The sequence below is a fragment of the Ostrinia nubilalis genome, chromosome 21 (assembly GCF_963855985.1).
Source record: "Ostrinia nubilalis chromosome 21, ilOstNubi1.1, whole genome shotgun sequence".
In the NCBI taxonomy this organism is placed as follows: domain Eukaryota; kingdom Metazoa; phylum Arthropoda; class Insecta; order Lepidoptera; family Crambidae; genus Ostrinia; species Ostrinia nubilalis.
The window spans coordinates 1,955,248-1,975,253 of NC_087108.1; the positions used below are offsets into that span (position 1 = coordinate 1,955,248).

The 20,006-nt window shown below is 37.1% G+C and overlaps 2 protein-coding genes across 2 annotated transcripts in view; one reads left to right on the forward strand and one right to left on the reverse strand.

Moving 5' to 3' along the window:
• The window catches only part of LOC135082068 (pickpocket protein 28-like), a 48,509-nt gene that overhangs the window by 5,938 nt on the left and 22,565 nt on the right, over positions 1-20,006 (forward strand). The gene's annotated exons all lie outside the window — the stretch shown is intronic.
• LOC135081956 (uncharacterized) lies at positions 16,014-17,337 on the reverse strand. The gene is made up of 2 exons (XM_063976706.1): positions 17,085-17,337; positions 16,014-16,577 (listed from the first exon to the last, which is right to left on the reverse strand). Exons 1-2 carry the CDS (start codon positions 17,263-17,265, stop codon positions 16,075-16,077), a joined length of 684 nt encoding a protein of 227 aa, XP_063832776.1. The 5' UTR covers positions 17,266-17,337; the 3' UTR covers positions 16,014-16,074.

The following is a 20,006-nucleotide window of genomic DNA, read 5'->3' on the forward strand; positions in this document are numbered from 1 at the left end:
GTGTGGGCCTTTTTGGCCCATCTTATCTTCTAAACATGACTTGCAATCTTTCTGCATAACTCGACATTGTTCGTTCAGATAACATGTATTAACTAATAGTGTTGGAGTAACATTGTGTCAGACTACGATGAAAATAACACAGTACGTGTAAAAACTGCAAAATTTTCTCGGAACCTGACAAAAATTAAACAGATACAAGACCGGTCTTTCCTGTTACAGAATTCTACGAATTCATTTTGAATTTGACCCTGAATAGTCGCCTACTGATTACATACGACTTACACCACTACATACATACGCTACTGGGTACTGGCCGGCGAGAGAAAAAAATAAACGCGAATCAGCGCCACCGGACGACTCAATCAGGCTCGCGAAATCGTCGCCAATAAAAATAAAATGGCTGCACTATGAAGCAGACAATTTATTTCCATTTCGGTCCGAACGGAAAGGCCATCGATTTTTCATTAACTATCCAGGTCAGGCTGCAACTCGAAAATAGCTGGATTCCTAGACCTGTGGAGCGGCACGAACGGCTATTATTGTAGGTAATACGAGACTATCTTAGCAATCAGCTCAGCTGTAATTAATTTGAAAATTCAGTTGTTATCACATCACGCTATACTAAACCGACCTCGTAATCTTTCGTGATTTCTTCATAATATGTAATATCTTTTAAAGGATTCAGCATCTCAGGAATTATGTAAAACTTCAACAGAATTTACTTACTCTAAAAATTCGATCTAACAAACTAACTCTGACAGTTGAAGTAAATTTCTGTTATTTTGAAGGGAACGTAACGAACTGACTATACCAGGTTATTTAGATATGTTTCTCAGCACGGGTTCTGTGAGGACAACTTTTCAGCCAACTTAGAATGTTGTCTGACGTCTAAGGACAAACTACAGGCACGCCCAGCTTAGTATCTCAACATTCAGCATAATAAGTTTGTCTTGGTTTTGTAATAATAATGGACTTTAATAAACTTGCGATTGACTGACCAGATAGACGCACATGTGATTCTATATCACCTGCTATAGTATTTTGAATCGGCTTTTTGTATTAATTTGATTGATGATATTCACAATTTACTATCTTTAAGACTAACCAAAAGACGTAGCTTCGTTGTAAGTAAGTAGACGTAGATAAAGTAGACTGCCGAATATTTTGCCAATTTATGTTGATTCACCTGTCTTTCACCCATAGATTTTTAGCATTTGGTTGGCGACTTAGGGCGCGGTCATTACGCTCTTGTAGTCGATATTTCAAATGTATGACAGTCGACAAATATAATATTATTTTAACCTACGAAATTTTGCATAAGTGACGAATTCATTCTAGGCTAGAATAACAACCCAATCTAGACACTTCGCCAGGTCACGGATATTTATGGCGAAGCCGCCGACTCTAATACGTATTGATTTGTCTAGAAATATGCCAACCACCTCGTTACTAGCCGAAACCCAAAACAAACTAGAAAACATACCTATCTAACGTTCTATCATAATTCCTTTATCATTTGTTTTAATGTTATCTAATTTAGGTATTTTTATACGAGAAATAAAGGTGGAATTATAATTCGTCAGCTTCGATATTTTTTAAAGAAACATGTTTGAACCTTGGACCATACCAAATCAGTGCACATTTAACACCAAGGTAAAGATTAAATTATCTTTGTTTGTAATTCAACGATAAACATCCGCCAATTATGTCGACCTTTAACTCGGTTGCTGTTTTATTAAATCGAACGCAGTTAAAAATCATTCATGAAACCTCTAAAAGTTTCGCGTGAGTGAAAAACAATTTCTGTATAAACCGACATAGCTCGCTACATGCGGCATAAACACGTCCCACTCCAGCTGATCTCCGATCACAAAGTTCGAGCGCGAAATGGGGCGACGTTGCCGCTCCGTGCGCGCGGGAAGCGGTGGCAGTGTTGGCACTGTTGCCGCCCCGCGCTCCGAGAGTAAATATTCCAAATTCAAACTTGTTTGGCATTGCGAATTGGATAAGTTGGCGTAAATAGGTCTATACATACAGTATGTAGGTATACAGTGTGGTTGTAACGGTTACCAGCCAATTAAAGAATGCGAAACAGGTTTGGCACTTTTTAAATTCGATAGTTAATTGGATGTTTGGTCAGTTTGGTGGTCGTCTGGTCGTTCGTAAGCGTGGAAGGTGAAATGGGCGTTGGATGCCATGGTATTATGGTAATTGCGATTCCCGGTATTTTATTTTCCGCCACTTCCTAGTAGGAATCGTTTTGTAATTTCGAAATAACTTTTATTTCTTGTTCACACCCACCATTCATTTCTGTACCTACTGAGTTATGTTTCTACTTTTGGCTGTCTATTTAGCGCTCCGTCCTCCCTACGAGAGGGCGAGGGATGAGGACTTAGGACCTTTTGTAGTTTTACGCCCGTTGTGTAGGCACTGGACTGGACCCCTGCATGTAGGCAGGTACCCTATTGTTAGGGGATGATGAACCCAATTTGATATTAGACATTTTCAGTCCGATAAATCTCTCTTCCATTTTTCTAGTAGTTTAGTGCTGATATCGTGCGAGCCTGTCACTTGACTGGACACAAACTCCCACACATTCCATTTCCAAAAAAATGCCTTTCAAGTCAAACCCAGATCTTCGGCTTGACCGCCATAATAATAACAACTTTTTACATTAATTAAACTACAAATTCTGCGGGTGCAGTGCTCAGTTAGTTATGAGGAACTAGGAATATTGGTATGACTTGCAACCAATAAGTTTTCTATATTTTCAAGATGTAGGGAACAACTCTTCATTCATACCACGTTGGTAGGTCTTTTATACTTCGGTGAGTCTTACTAATCTATTCTGTAACGCGACTAACTAGATGTGGAATGACAAATCCAATAAAGCATTACGCTTGCTGCTGTCAAAATAATTATCGTCTTCACCCTATGCGCTGTACGGAGAACCGACAACTGCCAATTTCGAAAATTACACCGCACTGCGAGGCAAATGACACCTAACTACGTCGCACAAGTTATTTATTGCTAAATGTATCTATGTAAAGATTAGACGGCATGTATTTATGTGTTTTTGTAGGTATATGTAGCCTACATTGATTTTTAACGTGAAAAAACTAAATTCAGATTGATAGAGTAGCGAATGCGGCATCGATCGACCGCGCGCGGTTGCCGCTCCGCACCTAGTCCCGGGCGGCGCGACGTTGCCGCCCCGCGCGCCTATTATTATTTATTATGTTGCAGCACATTGCTTGCGTCACCCGTGCAATGGCCGCGTGTTTTTAGACTATTGTTTTCTGAAGGACTTTTCGGAGATAATTATAATAACTCAGCCGGCGAGGAGGATGTACATTTCCTCCATTCTTTGTTATGTTGCTGTCATTAATCAGCTTGACATCTCAAGTATGCCTGAACACGAGGTTTTTTGCAGAATAATGTTGATGCAGTTAAAATTTTATAGCGGACTTAACTAATAAAAAGGTTTCGCATTCCAAAATGTATCTTGTAGACACTACAAAGCTAATTAAATTCTTAACTAAGCTTTCAGACTTTTTAATCAAAATTAGTCATCTACATTATACCTACTTTCTTAAATGTTTTTACATTGAAAAAGAAAAGGGAATTTCCAATCAACCTCTTGCAAAGTGTGACTACAGGTTTTACGTATTTCTCGAGAACAGTTTTTGCTCAGACAATAAGCCTTAGCCATACAATGGCTGAGCGAACAAATGCTTCGCTTCACATACCGATTTCCAGTTCAATAGACGAAGGCAGAATGCACACAAAACGAACAAACAACGCACTTCGACCGGGTCACGGATACTGTTAACTGATGAAGTAGGGCATAGACTAGACATAGACAATGCTAATGTCTACGGAATACTAGACATAGACAATACTAAGTCTACGGAATACAATGAGAGGCGTTTCGGATTCGGACTAGTCAATAAGCATGATGGACGAATCATTAAGTTTGGTAATTAGCAATGGAAATTGTGAGCATCACAGGTCTAAAGTCTAAACAAAAACATGCTGACTCTCTAGAGCCCCTGTAATAGGAAAACATGTTACTAAAAAATGAATAAAATACCAGTTACTGGTATAACATACATCCTTTGGAACTGACAGCGACGATGTATGAAATGCGGCGGGCAGCCCGCATGCAGAAGATCCGCACGCGGCCCAAAATCCGCATTACAGGAAAAAGGCGCTAAAAGCAACGTAGAATTATTGTGATAGAATGTAAGAAAAGTATATTTAATCGACTAAAAACGGAGGAGGTTCTCAAGTCGACGCGTATATTTTGCAATAATGACCTTTACGTGAGGCTATTTTTAACTCGTAAAAATAAACTTTAATTTTGCCTTTTAAAAACAACATAAACGCGTAGGCTTGGAACACCCATTTGCTGGTCATCAGACCCATCAATCAGGCAAGATGGACGACCGACAGCCGACGTCGGCGCAATCAGACGTTGTTGTTCTTACTCTTAATGCTTAGTATTAATTAACAGATTGGAATCGTGACCCCGATGTGGAGAAAGTAGCTGACCAGAGAATCAGAGTCAGAGTCTCAGAGACTAGACATAGACAACACGTGTGGGCGGATGATTTGTTGATGTTGATACCGATTCATTAGTTATTCGTCATTTTGCACGAAAAAAACTCGCATGATTGTTGTGCTACTTGGCACCATTCGATTTTACCTAATAATTTTATCGTTTGTTTTACCCGACTGCGTTAAACAGGCGTGCGAGTTGAGGACAAAAATATTACATTAGGTAAATTTTTTTGGTACCAAGACCAAGTCTTGACGATCGTGTTTTTGAGATTTTTTCGTGCGAGATGGCGAATAACTCAAGATTAATTTGATAGTAGTGAATGTAGTGATGTTATTGACCAAATCCTCATCAGAGAGGGTCTTGCTCCTGCAGAGATTAAATGACCCGACGACGATCATGATGATGATTAGTGCTGGTGGTTACTTTTTGGTTTGTTTTCGTGAAAATCATCTGCCATTATTTATAAATTTTAATCGTCACTTATTTATTTTACGTGTTATTGAAAACTTAAGCTTGAGACAATAATTGCACAGTTGTATTTGTTTTCTTGTCTTGTGCGTGGACGAAAGCAATTGTTTACCATCGCTAAAGGTTGTTTGTCAAAGTTAACACAATTTTCAACCGACTTCAAAAAAGGAGGAGGTTCTCAATTCGACCCGTATGTTTTTTTTTTTTTTTTTTTTTTTTTTTTTTTTTTTTTTTTTTTTTCTATGTTTGTTACGCGATAACTCCGCCAATTATGAACCGATTTGAACAAATCTTTTTTCGGCGTATAGGTAATACCTCAAGGGTGGTCCCATTTAAATTTAATAATAAAAAAAACAACCCCCAAGGGTGGAAAATTGGGGATGAACTTTTTTATACGCAATATCTCCGCCGATTATAAACCAATTTGAACGATTATTTTTTTGTTGAATAGGTATTATCAAAAAGGGTGGTTTCATGCGAATTTGAAGAAAATATTTCACCCCCAAGGGTGGAAAATTGGGGATGAACTTTTTTATACGCAATATCTCCGCCGATTATGAACCAATTTTTTTTGGTCTCAATGTACTGCCTACCTTCAGTGGTAACATCAAGGTAATAATTAGTTAACTAAAAAGCAAGAAATAAGTAAAAGGATGATGGGCAAATTGGGCGTTAAACCAACAGAAACAAAAAGTATACTAAATTAAAGCTTAATACTAGTACTTCATTTCATAGTATGACAACAATCCTGAAATACGCGGGGATACGGAGATAGAGGTCGTTGAATATGCAAAGTTTCCATAGTATTTCACATCACATTAGGGTAATAAAAATAGTATTATGTCAATTAGATTGCTTTTATCGATCATATTGAGAGTATTGTATCATATCTTACTATCGATTCTATCGATTTAGTAAGTATGTATACCGAATAAATCATAATCGATTATTCGATTGAAATTATCGATTTAATTGCTGAAAATAAGGAATTGAATTAATAATCAAATGATGGTAATCAATAAAATCGATTAATCTAATTGTTAATCGATAAATCGTTATTTGGCAATATCGATTAATAATCGATCCGTGATCGATTATGCGACAACACTAAAGCTTAACTGGTAGAAATCCCATTGAAACAATACTGTGTTCATTTCATTTCTCTAAATGGTGCCTAGGAGTAAGTGTGGTCCTACGCACGTAATGTAGAACATGGACTTATTTTATACAATTTGTTGGCCCCACTCCATAACTGTTGGACATAATCTATATGTTACGGCTAAAGATAGTTGTGAACATAAACTTAAGATTAGCCGGCTAAACTTAAGTTTGTCTTCGAGAAGCAGCTAAAGTTCGATAACATGTTAGTTTGCGTCGTGATATTCCATCTTTAGCCGGCTAATGTGCACATTAGCCAAAACGAAACGGCTAAAAATGTATTCGATGGGCGCGCCAGGCCGGCGGAGGGCTTGAGGGGGCGGTGGGGAGACAACGCGCGCGCAGTTTTATTTTGTAATTTTAAATACCTACAGAAGATTCTGTAATGACCAAATGGTTCCTTATTATTTTATTTTAATGATTAGGTAGATATTGTTTTAAGTAATTAATATTTTGTTATTGTAATAATTGTAATTTTGAATACCTACATAGGTACATAAAAGTATGTGTAATGAAAGTGATTATTTCTTAATAAAGTTTTCGTGTCAAAATAGTAAACATTATTACATTGTTTCCTTTTCCATTTCCTTCTACATTTTTAGCCAGGGGTCTGCGGTTACACTTAAGTTTAGCCGGCTAAAGATAGAAGAAACTAACATTAACACCTCGTCGAAGATAAACTTAAGTTTAGCCGGCTAATCTTAAGTTTATGTTCACACCTATCTTTAGCCGTAACATATATATATAAAAATGAAACCCGTTTTCCGTTGTCACGACATAACATGAAAACGGCTTGACCGATTTGGCTGATTTTTTTTTTGTAGTTTTCTAATACTCTGTACAAGGTTTTTACGGAAAAAAATATAAAGAAAATCTCTACGCTAAGGCGGTACGAAGTTCGCCGGGTCAGCTAGTAATTGATAAATAACTTAATGTATCAATGTAGGTATATTAATTGATTATATTTTTTGTTTGCGCAATAAAACACCTATGACTATTATACATTATGTCAATTTCCAAGCAAACCCGGGAGTTTTTGGTAGTTATTTATATGAAAATATATTTCTGATACTAAGTCCTAACAAATAATAGTAGTTACATTTCTGTTGGTTTTACGCCCAGATTCCATAGAAAAGTGCCCATCATCCAAATATTAAAAAAAATAAAACCGACTCCAAAAAACCTACACTAAAACGTAGAAAAATAATTACTAATTACCTACTTATTTATTAGGACGAATTATTAATATTTATGTAGGTATACCATGATTGATACTTTTGGAGTCGGTGCAGGCAAACTTTACATGTTTCATAATCTTGGCACCGACTCCAGAAGTATCAATCATGGTATACCTACATAAATATTAATAATTCGTCCTAATAAATAAGTAGGTAATTAGTAATTATTTTTCTACGTTTTAGTGTAGGTTTTTTGGAGTCGGTTTTATTTTTTTTAATAATGTAATAATTATGAGCATTTAGTTTGATCACAAAATATCCCCTACTATTGCTTCAAGAACTGAATTCTTACAAAATAAGGTTAGTAAGTAAATTCGTATTTCAATGGCAGTAGGTTTCTTTGGAAATCTAGATTCCAGACATACCCGCAAATAAAAAAGCGTGCTCTGAATTTCATTATTCAGAATTCCCTGAACAGCTGAAAGATCAATGGGATTGCGTAACTCGGTTTTTACTTCCTTTCTTCACATGTTGAGAAAAAAATATTTTTCCTCTTTGATTTCTCGTACCAAACCTACTTTAACAATTTTTTCCATATACTTCACATCAAGTTACATTTTGTGTTTTGTAAAATCCACCATGTACATCATAGGAATAGGAGGATGATAATTATACTCGTAGTAGTTGGACAGAAATGCTCCCCATTTTTCATAAAGTGTAGAATTGCAAAATCATTATAGAATCCACTCCACTAGCTTTTGCCCCGACTTTGCCCGGGTGAAATTTAGTCTCACAGATTTTTTTTATCACGCACTTTCCTGTTTCAAAAACCGCCGTAAAATCTACCCTTATCCTTTCAGGACTCTAAACTATCTTTATACCAAATTTCTTCAAAATCAGTTTAGTGGTTTAGGCATAAAAGCGTAACAGACAGATATAGACATTTATTAATATTAGTAGGGAAGTAGGGATTTACCTCGATCATAGCGGATACCTAATACCTATTATACTTTGGTATTGATTAATGTATGGGTATGAATTACCTACCAAGAATTCGTGATAGCGTAGCAACAAACACAAACACATCATCAAGCAAAAATAGACTCGTCAACAGGAAAACATTAGGGTGTTTTATATCGTGTGGATTTCATCACGGACGCGGGATTGTCCCGCATGCGTGATACCTTTTCATACAAGTATTTATTGTAATGCGTGGAATACGCACATCATCATCATCATCATTTCAGCCATAGGACGTCCACTGCTGAACATAGGCCTCCCCCAAGGATTTCCAAAATGGCCGGTTGAATTTAATAGTAGCGGCCTGTATCCAGTGCAGCGTGCTATGTGACCGTCGGAATACGCACGCGGGACAATAAATATCCCGCGTCCGTGACGAAATCCGGCATGATATTAACATGCGTGACACCTTTTAGTATTTATTGTAATGCATGGAATACGCACTATCATCATCATCATTTCAGCCATAGGACGTCCACTGCTGAACATAGGCCTCCCCCAATCAGTGGCGTAACTATACGGTGGCAGGGCTGGCAAAATGCCACGGGCCCAGCCCGAGGGGACCCCGGCCCAAAACCCTAAGCCCCTTGAAAAATAAACCTAGATAGGGTCCCATACACAGGGCCTTGGATGGTATAGTTACGCCACTGCCCCTAATGGTTTCCAAAATAACGGCCTGCATCCAGCGTGCTACCTTTGTGAGGTCGTCGGTCCACCGTCGGAAAATGCAGCGGGACAATAAATACTTGTATGAAAAGGACACTTGCGGGTGTCACGCATGCGGGCAATCCCGCGTCCTGATAAAATTCGCACGATATTAAAAACACCATAAGGAAGCAATATTGACTTAGCCCGAGAGAATTTCCACCGCTAACCAGAAGGTGGATGGAACGGTCTCAATAATGCTAAAAGTAATATTATCGCAGATAACGGCCAAGTGGCAGAGAAAAACAAAGGGCCCTTAATAGCGAGGAGTGGCCGTAAAAGGGAAGTGCCAGAAAGATTACGCGATTGGGGTTACCATCTAGCTTATAGCTATACCAAGTCCTGAAAAAAAGCTGGAAATATCATGGCGCAGTTACACTTCTTTTTTCCTGACAAAAAGCTGGTAATATCATGGCGCAGTTACACTATGCGGGATATTCATCGAATAGAAGTGCAAACACGCTCACCGAAGTATCGGCGCACAGTGAAACTAACTGAAATGAGTTTGTTTACAAGATGCATAGTGTACCGGTGCCATAAAAGGAAAGAGCTAGGAAACATAACGCTATTGGGGTTATTATAGCAGTATCAAGTCCTGACAACAGCTGGTAAGATCAGAAGTTTGGTTTCTATTCCCACTTTAGACCATTAGGCAATTCGATAGTTTCAACTTATTTAAAATAAAATAACAGAAAAAGTTGGAAATATAATATCCTAAAAAGAAAATAACAAAACCGTTATTTTGTGATCTTAAAATACGGAAATATTTCAATTAACATACCAAACGCCAGAACTTTGGGAAAGTCCGGACAAAAACATAAGAATGGTGACCCTAGCAGAATCAACGCGATGGCTTTGCTGTCAGAATCAGTGTACCTACCATGAGTTTACGTTAGGTGTGATCGCTAGCGAGTACGTCAATAATCTCTATGAAGATTTTGTTTCTTGAAAGTAGCCACTAGGGGCGCTGCACAATATGTCATACAATTAATGTCATTTTTTTACGCAGTCGCTAGCGAGCACACCTAACGTAAACTCACAGGAGGATGAAAAAATTTTCATTCAGGCAGTTATTTTTGCAAAATTAGTTTTTTGGTTCTTCAAAAAGTTATGCAATCATTAAGGACGTTCATTAGTTATTACAGTATTATAAGAACGGTATTCTTATGTAGTTCTTACAGTGCTGCAATATCACTGGCAGATCCTTTAAACCCAACCAGCCAGGAATACAAAAATTGATCGATCAATGTCGTCGCGAGCTTAGGACGGGTATTAACGAGAGCGTCGTTAAAATTAATTGTGTCCTCAGTATCTTTGGATAATTCAGAGTATAGTATAAATTCTGTTTCAGTATCATCGAGCTTTTTGACGATTAAAAACTTTTTACTAACAAATTCTGAATAATTTCGTTAAATTGTTGTCTTCTTTCGTCCTTGGCCATTTTTTGTACCATTTCGAAGTTGAGTCATTGACTGTCACCAAAAAACTGTTGTCTGTATTGATGGTGTCCATGCACGCAATGGCAGCATTAACCGATTTTGTTCGAGACTTCGAGACAGTGACATTAGGCCCCATTTGGTTTTAGCAGCCATTTACTGTAGCTTTGTCATTCGACACAGTCGTTAGGATTTCATTGGTCGGCTTAAACCTTAGAAGCTTTGACTTTTTGGGTAGTGTGTAAGACCTTGCCAGCTTTGGCAATGTAAATGGAAAAAACTTTATTGTACATTAGTTTTTAGGATACCTATGATTTCCAGTATTCTTAAGTAATACAAATCTGGCTTACATCGCTTGAATCCATTTCGTCCAGCTTTTTTCTCTGAAAAGACCACTAAATACCTAACTGCGTGATTTGTCTTGATATATAAAGCAAAAATAGTGCTATAACGAAACTAAGCTGCAGAAGAGGGTCTTAAATTCTTAATTCTTAGTTATAGCGCTGTTAATCTCAGTAAATCTACTTTTCTTCCACCTGAGCAATGCCCGTTCCCACCGTTACAACTCCGCAAGCCGCAAATATAATTTATTTTATTTCCCTTCGGATTAAGTTTCTATGTACGGCAGTACGGCTAAAGCCACAGGATTTGAGTCGGACCGAGTTTGCATTGGAGCAAAGAGGCACATTATGTAGAAACTAGTAAATGGTGATCATGCCGTCTAAAAAGCAATAAGTTCCTCCAGTTCCTCCGTGATTGAGAATTCCGGGTGAAGCTCGCTTCCACCTTCAACCTGATCGTCACTTACCATCAGGTGAGATACAGGCCAAGAGCTTCCTCGTTGTGGATAAAAAAAAAGTACTTTCAGATGTCACCCGATTTTTACAAAAGATTCCTAAATATATCCAGAATTTTATGAAACCGTATTTACTGTGTACATAAAGAACTTAAGCAAAAATAAAGATAAAAACACTTACTGAACAAAGTTGTTAGCGTAATTTTATTTCATCTCGTGTCTGGAAAACATTTTATCGCGAGCTCGAAACGCCTTCCACTTCATATGGCGGGATAGAGTTGTAGCCTTTATGGCACCCAAGGTTCCCTAAAGCTTTATATCCAGCTTGTATCGAGAATCTGGCTTACGTAAGGAAATAGCAATTGGGGCGAGAGTGCTAAGGGTGCCAACGCTGCCAACTGAAGTAACGGCTGTTTTTTGGCACTCTGCCTCGACTGACATCTCCCGAAATTCGTATTCAGTATTGTCCTAATGCCAATGGTGTAAAGTTTGGAACTGGCATAGATATCTAACTGACATGACAGAGAAATTAATTCCTGGACTTCGTGATTACTTTATCATTTTAGGGCCGAATGGAACACAGCAAAGCCGCGAGCAAAAGCTAGTTATTACATCAAAGTTCACACCCAAATTGTTAATTTCGCAGACGTACTCCTGGGGCTTACAAAACAATAAATTGTAAAGGCCAATCAAAAAGCAATTAATTACCCGACTTAAGAAACGACTGAAAATGTTTTACCGAAATTACTCCTCAAAATACACGAAAACGAAATGGGCCTTTTTTTTGTGCAGGTACTCGTATTTTTTTCCGCATTTTTCATCATTAGCCATGTTTTCTATCGCTTGTAATGCGGAAGTAGGCTATTTCTCATTGACTATTTTTAAACTACACACGCAGTTTCAGAAAGCAAACACAAATATTGAATCATTCGGTTTAATCACGGCTCCGATTGCGCAGTCACGTAGTAACTGATAAGATTGTGGACAAATAAGTTATTGCACCAGAACTCTCGATAATATTGTTATTTAGCTGCATCAATAAAAACTTCAGTACTGAAATGAGTTCTAGGAAGAAAACGATCGTGTTTTCAGATTTTCTTTTATTGAATACTAGATTTTGCCCGCGGCTTCACCCGCGTTAAATTTAGTTTGTCACAGATCGTCATAAATTATTTATAATAATCTAAGATATGTTATTCCAGGTTATACTTATATACAACTAGCTTTCCGCCCGCGGCATCGCCCGCGTGGAATTTTGTCTGTCACAGAAAAACTTTATCGCGCGCGTCCCTGTTTCAAAAACCGGGATAAAAACTATCCTATGTTCTTTCCCGGGACTCAAACTATCTCTATGCCAAATTTCATCAAAATCGGTTGCGAGGTTTAAGCGGGAAAGCGTAACAGACAGACAGACAGACAGAGTTACTTTCGCATTTATAATATTATTAAGTTGGGATTAGTTGGGATAATACTGTAAAGTTTCATCAAAATCCATTCAGTAGTTTTTACGTGAAATACTCTTTCACGCACAAACATCCAGACATCCATACAAACTTTCGCATTTATAATATTAGCATACCGGTGGCCTACTGCAGTGGTGAACCCACTCGTACGTACTAAGTCAATAGTGTCTAGACAAACCTAAAGAGCATTTAGGACGCTATTTGGATCAAATATGTAATTGCTCAATAATGAATAATAAATAAAATAAATAAATAAATAAGCATTTAGCTAACCACGAGGGGTTAACAGGACTTAATAAAAAAATAAAATTATACTGTCATCATCATGAATGAGTCATAAACGATTATAATTTATTCGAATACATTTTAGCTATTTATGTAGGTATGTTTTTAATTACCTATAGTAGTAAATACAAGAACACTCAGACACAAACTCAATTTAACTAAAGGTTACGTACATACCTACATTTCGTGTATCTTTGGAATAATAAAAATGTTTAACGGGCTTTACTCGGTGACCTGAACATTGTCATAAATTTTAAAGCACACGCTAGTTTTGTAAAAAGTTAGATTTTAAACTTATTTTGTTTGACACTAACTGTTTGTTTACCTACTGATCACCAGAACCATTTATTTATCCATGCCAAAACAAGTCACTAGGGTCAAGTCGTCTGTTTGCGTCCACCACCCTGTTCGGGTCCAGACAAAAGAATACACTTTAAAATGTGTGAAAAATAGCCATCCCGAAATAAACTAACAAAATCAATGCCTGGAAATATGAATGACATGACCATTATTGACCACACGTACTCGCGTTGCCTTAAGTTTCCCTACTCGTTAATTCTTAAGGATTTTAATAGTGCTCTCGGTTTCTGTAATTTTGTATTGTTCGTCCTTGAATATAGTGCTTTTAAATTATGTTTTTGACCGTCTACATTCCTTGATCTTTCTTTAATTAAAATATTTAATGTATTATTAATGTTCTTAATTAGAATTGCTTATTGGCTAGTAAACATTAGTTACGGAATTTACTATCTAAATTTATGTTAATGAATTCTTAAGATTTTGATGTATAAAATTTTTCTTTTATAGTGAATCCAAGTAAAGGTGATCAAATTTAGGTCTTTTTTATAGCTCTGTTGTGACATTTTATTCCACATACTTACGATGTTTTTGCGATCGGGTTTTTATGACGATAAAATTCTCGCGTTTGTCGATGTTAATGTTGTTGCCACTTGCATACCTTGTACAAACGCTACATACGGCGGTGTAATTAAATTGTAATTATACTTAGCCGGCCTGCTGGGGGACGTTAATACGTTGACAAATACAAAAAACTGTATTCCCCAAGGCGTTGACTCCAACCGCGCGCCATCGACGTTTTACCACAGAATATATAATAGTAGCAACAGAAATTGCACTCCTTTGTGTAAGATCAGATGCCGACATTTTAACGGTAATAATAATAATGCAAAATATCCAACGCACATGGTGCATTCGAAATCGCACCTTACTACTACACTCACAAGAGCGCAAATTTTTTGTGTTCAGAATTGATCTACCTCGCAGCTCAAGCGTCAGGGTTGTATAAGCAAAGTAAAATAAATAATAACTTAATTTTAAGAAGCATTTATTGTATTTACGATTGGTAATCTTTAATATAGTGGTGTTTGTATAATCGTACCATCTCTAAAGTACCTATTAATAAACTTCAGTGTTGCAATAATTCGAAATTGGACAAATAGTTTTAAAAGGTGTAGTGTCGGAAAATAGACACGGTGAAGTAAGTTTATGTTTATATTAGCTAAAATAATTTTTTTGCTACAGTTTTTTGTCATAAGTATTTCAAAATTATTTAAAAAGTGTAGTTTTTTTTAATTATTTAAATTAGTACAGTTAATTATTATTCCTAAATACTACGATTTTACATTAAAGAAGGATAACAGTGCTGTTGGAACAATAAACCTTGATTGTGACGATGATCGACCGAGCGTGTATAGAAATACGCGTGTGCTCACAGGCGCGTGGCGGTCCTGACTGATTTGCAACTTGAAGTTGTCGCGCGCTGTAGGTAATTATCTCGGCCGGCATAGGCGAGTGACGGAGGCCTGGTTTTACTACCTTGCTAACCTGTTCGTCGCTTGCATACAATACAATATGTCAACTACACGTGTTCGTACAACATCAAGTAGATAGGTATAAATATGTTTGTACGGAAGGGTCACCCCGCCCCGCCGCCCTCGCTCCATCGATCGCACAGTTCACGCGTTGCCGCTTCGCTTGCTACTTTCCCCGCGCCGTTGCCAGCTCGCCGGCATTATTTAGGTAGTCGTAACCAGATCGCCATACTTGTTGCAGTTTCAGTATCAGACAATGATATTATATAAAAACAAAAGCAGATATGTTATAAGCGCTCGCGCTGTGAATACTCAAATACGTCCCAATTGGGACGTCTTGTGTTTAGTCTTCGTGTGGTCTGCGTCGTGCGCAATCGCGTGTACCACACCGTAAGTTCCTGTGTTCTTACCAAAATAAATAAAAAATGCCATCGTGTGTGTTTCGAAAGTGTACCAATTATGACTCTAAAGTAAACAAAATACAAGGGATCTCTTACCACATGTGATTATGCAAAATTATTTAGTATTTATATTTTCAATTATTTATGCAAACAATCAAGACGCCATGCGCCATGTTCAAGTTAAGAAAGAGAAAGCGATCTTGTTTTGACGTTAGAGCGATAAGGATACGTGCGCTGCGGACATAGATTAGTTAGTGCAGAATCGTTAAAACTATAGCTATCTCTTTCATTTGCGTGCTATTTCGTATCTTTTGTTTCACTTATCAGTTACATTTGTCAATGTGTGCAATTTGGAATAGCTCGGCACGGATTAAAATCGTAATTTCTATGAACGTAACATATCTATAGTTCTTTAATATCATTGGTATCAGACCACTCGAGAACTTGTGCGAATCGTAGAATACGATATCATTCATACCTACCTACGTTCGACAAATTCATCGTATGATATCGTGCCATTATAGATTGAAGTCGGTCATTAAAATTAAAAGGCTCATTTAAATTTACAGTTAATCAAAACATACGTAACTTCGTGCACGAAGTTGATATTTCATTTAATTATAAACACGCGGCTAATTAACAATTTCTACATCACCTTTGCCAATTTAATTACCAACAATAGCTCTTAAAGTGTAGTTATAGTAGACTGTTAATGAAACGAAAATTTATTACTTGATCACATTAGCATAAAACAACAATAAAATTAACCTACATTGTTTCACTGAAGTCACCGGTCCCTGGGTCCAATTTGAATTTGTTGGTTGACCTAATATTTTTTAATGCACTAATCACTTCACTTCGGAATTCTAGCTTTTGGTCTATAGTCAGTTCTCTTACAGCTGGTAATAGGGAATCAAAGAATGATCTGTCTTCATCTTCCATTTGGAATGAGGTACTGCAGTTCGCAGTCGGGAATGTGTCTATGAATTCAATGTCTTTGCCTTTTATTTTCGTGTCTTCTACGGGGGATATCTCGTCGCGATTCCAGATATCTTCGAATTTGTTGTACTTAATCTTTTTCCGCTTGGGTTTCTGGTCCTCTGGGCAGTTCATGAGTTCCTCGTCGGATTGAGTGCTGCCAGGCTTGTATAGGTCATTGAGGAATGCCAGGTTGTTTGCGTACACGTAGCTATTTTTACTATCTCCATCTTTCCGCAAATGCCTCACGAAGGAGTCTCGGAGGTTACGCCATTTTCCGTAAAGACTTCTGTCTGGAAAGAATTTTTTATTATGATTCTATTTGACTTTCTTAGCAGACATAACAGGAATAAAATAATTTTCTTTACCGGCAACGGTTCGCAACTACCTACATCAAATGAATTTGCAACATTGAAATTCATTACATTATTGATAGCGAAAGTAGTTGATTGTCCTATCGATGTATCTAAATATTTTCATATGACATACTAACCGATTTATAAAATCACTTCTAGAAGAGGAAAATAAATTTTTACTTTGGAATACTTTCATTGAAATTCGATGTAGGTATGTTTCTTTTCTTGGAAATTAACTGTATGTGTGCCTAATAGATGTGTTTCGATTCAACTCTGCTGTTCACTAGTATTATTATCACCAACATTTAGTTTCACTAAACTCTGAGGAGAATTGGACAAAGATTTATCGAATTACTTCGTCCCTATAAACTTAAATTCTCGATTTAGGATGAACCGCAAAATCACTTGAATGCTTAGTTTTATGTTTCACCGTGAAATACTCACAAATTTCATTCTTCTCGGTCGCAGTCATATCATCGAAGTCGGCTATAAAAACCCTGGCCACCTCGGCCCACGCGCGATCCTTCCGCTTCTTTAACCTATAGTCTTCACAATTTAGGTCCCATATTTCTGGATACTTCTTCACTTCACTGATAAACATTTCGACGTCGAATCGTTCAGTCATTTTTGTAAAACGTCCGACATCTGCAGCGGTCGGGCGAGCGACGCGGAATGACGCAGCGTCGCCGCCGCGGCCCCGCAACGACCCCGCACCTCAGCTGCTGCGGCGCGCGGTTTGGCAACGTCGCGCTACAACGCGCGCCCGTCAATGTCTCTTTTATTGATTGTTATGATTTCATTCGGATATTAGATGATCTTGGCAGTTCACGTTTCGCTCGTATAGGCAAAAATAAGTTGAAGTTTCCACGGCAACGAGACTGACAGCGAGCCTTGATTATCTTTGGCTAACCTGCTTTTTATAACACTTTCTATATTAAGTCCAGCCACTTTACGGGCGGATGTTCTTTGATTTTAATGCATTTTTATCTAATTTACCGTTATTTCTATTTTGGTGACATCATCAGGTAATATTTTGTTAGATAACGATTTTTTTCTAGGTTCATTTCCTAATTAGCTTGTCTGTCATCTAGTCGTTTATTATTTGGGTAGGTTTTAGTAATGAACAGTCCACGAGCATCAAAAACAAAAGATACGAGAACACGAGTTAAAACGAACTTCAATGGAATTTCACGAATGAATTGCTTTTAGCTATAATATCGTAATTATTTTCCCGCTCATTTGTAATGCTGGTTGCTCGTGATACAGTGCTGCCCTCTGCAATTATCAATGTAAATGAATATTTAAATATAATTAAGTCATTTGGCCTGATGGCTTGTTATGATTAATTTCCTCGTGCGTATTACGTTTTTTAATGCGTTCGGTTATTATGAAGTGGTTGATAAACAAGTGCGAGTCGGGCTCGCACACCGAGGGTTCCGCCGTACAAACGTAGCGGTTTACAATTTATGACGTATTAAATCAAATTACTTACTTGATTCCGTTGCGAGTAGTGGCGAATTTCAAAATATGCGGTATGATTATTCTTTATTTATTTATTTTTCCTATATTTGCATTATAGGTAGGTACCTACCTCAGCGTTTTGAATTTTTGCGTTGATTTAGAATTTCTCACAGTTTAGAGGCAATTAGATTTAAGAAGTGTTTGATATGAATTTCAACTTTAATATCTCTACGCGTTCATGTGAAAAAGGGTAGGTAGTAAGTTTATAATTATTAAAAAAATATTTTATGTCATGTAAGCAAAAATAATATTTTAAATTTTATATAACTTCAAATTTAACATTTTCGCAATTTTTCCTTTATCTGTACTATATAACGTTGCTTCGTGCCGAATTTCAAGATTCTGAGTTCACAGGAAGTACCTTGTAGGTTTTGATTCCCTAGCGTGTGACGGAAATTCGTCTAAGGTGTCGGTATAAACTGCTGTATCTTTTGATCGCGTTAACTTAGAAGTTTGATTTTTTTACTTCTTAAAGGGACAATAGATCTAGGTATTTGGTATAAATTTCAATTTGATACCTTTATTCGTTCGTGAGAAATAAGGTAGTAAGTTTCATTTTATTAAAATATTTTTATTATATTATATAACTAAAAAAATGTAATTTTCGCAATTTTTCCTATATTTGCATTATATGACAATGCTTTATGCCAAATTTCAAGATTCTGAGTTTACGGGAAGTATCCTGTAGGTTTTGATTCCTTTGCGAGTGTCGAAAATTTGTTGAAAATATCGACATAATCGGCTGTATCTTTTGATTGGCTTGGCTTAGAAGTTTGATATTTTCACAGCTTAAAGGGACAATAGACCTGAGTATTTCATGTGAATTTCAGCTTGATACGTTCACGCGTTCTTGAGATAAAGGGTCTTGACAGACGGACGGACGGACAACAAAGTGATCCTATAAGGGTTCCGTTTTTTCCTTATGAGGTACGGAACCCTAAAAAGGTACGTTCAGTGTGATAGATGCGATGGAATTAGGGTTGCCACCTTAAAATTTGGAAAGGCTTCAAAATAAATCAGAATTACAGTAAAATTATTTACAAACGATACTTTTTTTCTGTAGGGTTGTGTGATTACTAAAAACTGAACTCAGTCCGGCCGGCAAAGGACCAAAACACTGATCTAATGGCAGCCCTACATGGAAATTGTGTGGGGCTTTGAGGGGGCAGTAAATGCAACGATTCCTAACATGGATTGGATATTAATAATAAAAACGAGTTTGTGTATCTTGCACACTGCGCAGTGTATTATAATATTCATTGATGCAACATTTTGCATTTAAATTTAAACTTACATAAGTAGGTATTATTTCTTGGGTAAAATAAGTACGTAGGTATATAAAAGAAAGACAACTTGCGTAGTATTTTCTGTACAGTGATTATGATAATATTAATAATGCAATAAAGAGTTAGTCAGGTTCCACTATTGAATGTGACGGTGGAAAATTTATGATCGCCGCCTTAATGAAGGTTTCCGAGTTCTACTATAGTTCCACCATCTTCCTCACTCATCGCAAAACATTAAATACCAGCCCACGTCTAACACACGAGTTATGCTCAAACTTGGAGTAATCAGAACTTCAGTTTGAGGCGAATGCAGCAAAGTTTTGCCCAATGGAAGTGAGATCGGTAGAACTGATCACCTTTTGGAAGTATCCGACACTCAAGAGGTTATTGTGTTGTTGTGACTAACAAAAGTCCCAAAAAAACATTCCCAATACCAATGCAATGCGCCAATTTCTCGGAATGGTCATTTCTCAGAATTGGCACTTGATTGTAACACTCCATAATGGAAAATAAAAATAATACAAAAAAAAACAACAAATACTTAACCTGTAATCCATGT